Source organism: Halyomorpha halys, unplaced genomic scaffold (genome assembly GCF_000696795.3).
Source record: "Halyomorpha halys isolate HHAL.00 unplaced genomic scaffold, Hhal_1.1 Scaffold1142.1, whole genome shotgun sequence".
NCBI classification, from domain to species: domain Eukaryota; kingdom Metazoa; phylum Arthropoda; class Insecta; order Hemiptera; family Pentatomidae; genus Halyomorpha; species Halyomorpha halys.
This window is the reverse complement of record NW_027113900.1, coordinates 111,300-113,921: the sequence shown is the minus strand read 5'-3', so window position 1 is coordinate 113,921 and position 2,622 is coordinate 111,300. Positions and strand designations below refer to the sequence as shown.

The window sequence follows — 2,622 nt, the reverse complement described above, 5'->3', positions numbered from 1 at the left end:
TTTTCAGTATTGATTCTGTAACAATTAAATAAATGGTTAAATCAGTGTAAATGTTAACATAAATTAACTGTTTAGTGGTAATTTATAACGCATAAAAAATTCTTACATTTCATTGAAGTTGTCGATAAACGGGCAGCCCATCTGGAGAGCAATGGCAGAGTAACGGGTAAAAAGCTTTTCACTCAGATGAAAGTGATGAATACCTGCAATTAAAATTTTATATAAACTTTGATTTTATTGTTTTGAAGTTAGTTGAAAAAAAACTTACCAAATCTCTTAGTATTATAGAAAAATGTTTCCCGTCCACCAATAACAGCAATATTTTTTTTATCTCGGACCATAAGCATTCCTTCTTCTGTAGAATTCAATAAATATGTTTGCTGGTTTTTCATTTTCTCCCATATACTTTTGTATAAACCAGTTCCATTCTGAAGCATACATAATATTATTAATGAGGTGTATATAGTTGACCATAGATTACCGATTGGAGAAGATGGTCGTAATAAGAATAAGATGGTATCTTCCTGTAACTTCAATGCTTCTAAATTATCTGAACATAGATTAATTTTCAACCACTCTTTCAATTTTGATAATACTTCCATTTTAGACACCGTTCCTAACCATGATAAACGACTGCTATCCGAAAGTATTTTTATACAATTAGAGTCTTCCCCCGTTAATCACAAAACTGGCAAACAAAACCTGTTTTTATTTTCCTTTTATTTTTATATATATATTTCTCTCTAAATGATGGTTATTGTCTTTTTGTTTTTATAGCCCTGATGAAGACCTGAAAATCAGGTCGAAACGTCGGCATAAATACATTTTTTTTTGTTTATTTATGTTGTTCCTTTGCTGACCGCATCACCCGACCATCTTCTCCAATAATATTATTAACACTGGCTTGGTTGCCATCTCATAAAAAAAATTTAAAATATGCTTTAAACTAATCTGAAAATAAATTTATTATGATCATTTTGTATATTCAAACATTACAAAAAACGTTTATGAAAATAAATAAAAAAATAATTTATTTTTTAATTATAACAAGGTTTGTTTTTTTTAAGTTAAAGAAGGAAAACAAAGTTTGTTTTGAGTGTGAAATAAGTGTAATATTGGTTATGTAATAAAAATGTATAGAAATCGTAACTTATAAACAGTTTATGTTATTTTCCTTGGTATATTATTATTAACTCTCAAAAGAAAATACGTTTTAAGTAAAATAGCAATTATAATTTTTATGAAAATATTATAATATATGCTTGCCTGCATAAATATGAGTTTAATTGCATCTAAATGCTCTAATTCTGAACTATGTTAAATATTATGTAATTAATAAAATATTTAATTGCTAACTAATCCAGTCTTCGACTACTAACACAATGTTATTGATTTAAGTAACTTGAAATTAACATTTGTGGGGTTTTGCTGTAATTTTTGAGAAATTAAATGAAAAAATAGTAAATTATATGAAGAAGTCTGGTATGGTGTACCCATCACACAATTTTCATTTAATTTGAATAAAAATTTATCTGCTAAATATTGCTACTGAAAGTTATATGATTGACAAATTTTTACTATAGTATATATTATTTTGTATATGGATATGCGAAAGCAAGAACTTGCTATTGTTATAACAATCATGGAAATACAAAAAAACTTATTTGTTTTTCGTCATTCTCTATTACCTTCTACAACTTTACATAGTAGATATTATTTTTCCTAAAATCTTCAGCTTTCCAAAGTTTCATTATACATCAGTATTACTACTCTTATTTCTATTAATTTATTTTCAGCCCTGGCAAATATTTCTCATTCAGTTAATTATTAAATTTTTTGATAATTTATATTTATTTATTTTTTATTACTACAAACAATGAGAGATGGTTTATTATTTCAAATATACAAAATTAAAGGTACATTGGAGGGAGCCATTTTGAACATTCGGTATCAAAGCACTGAGAGAGTTTGTAACAGTGAGCGAGTACGGAGTACTGCTATAACCCACCAGGGGCCAGCACTACAAGCGTCTAAGAAGCTGCATAATTGTATATAAGTTTATTATTATAAAAATACGATCTCTTGTATAAATGTATATATGTTAATATATAAAATGTAAGAATGTTAATTATAAAATAAAAAGAGATTGAGCAATAAGATTCTACGGAACTATCTCAAGTAGAGTTAAAAGAGTGAAGAATTCTCAGTGATAACCGATCACATGAGGCCTTCAATTGTCACCGGGATTGATCCATCAGATCTGGTGGCTTACACTCTACTCGAGATAGAGAAGTTTAATGCTAATCTATTCTCAAATGAGTTGGTTTTTATTATGCTCACCTTAGACTATGGACTATTTGCTCTCCTTTTCTCTAGCAATCTTAGACCGTCCGCTTCATCTCGGCAACTAAGATTGTAACCTAATTCCTAACGGTTACACTGGTCCGTCCGCTTCATCTCGGCAACCAGTGTAATTTCCCGTCTCTCCCCTTCATCTCGGCAACTAGAGCTGCACCAAGCCTTATCAGCTTACTGGTCCGTCCGCTCCATCTCGGCAACTAGTAAGCTGGCTCCTATCATGACAGTTCTAGTCCGTCCGCTTCATCTCGGCAACTAGAACTG

General features: G+C 29.9%; 1 protein-coding gene across 1 annotated transcript in view; it reads right to left on the bottom strand.

The window, feature by feature from the left end:
- Positions 1-2,622, bottom strand: part of Ir40a (Ionotropic receptor 40a) — a 103,960-nt gene that overhangs the window by 23,653 nt on the left and 77,685 nt on the right. Inside the window, exons 10-11 of the mRNA XM_067051160.1 lie at positions 269-428; positions 107-203 (exon numbers count right to left, since the gene is read on the bottom strand). Coding sequence (XP_066907261.1) covers positions 107-203; positions 269-428 — 257 coding nt within the window. The remainder of the gene's footprint in view (positions 1-106; positions 204-268; positions 429-2,622) is intronic.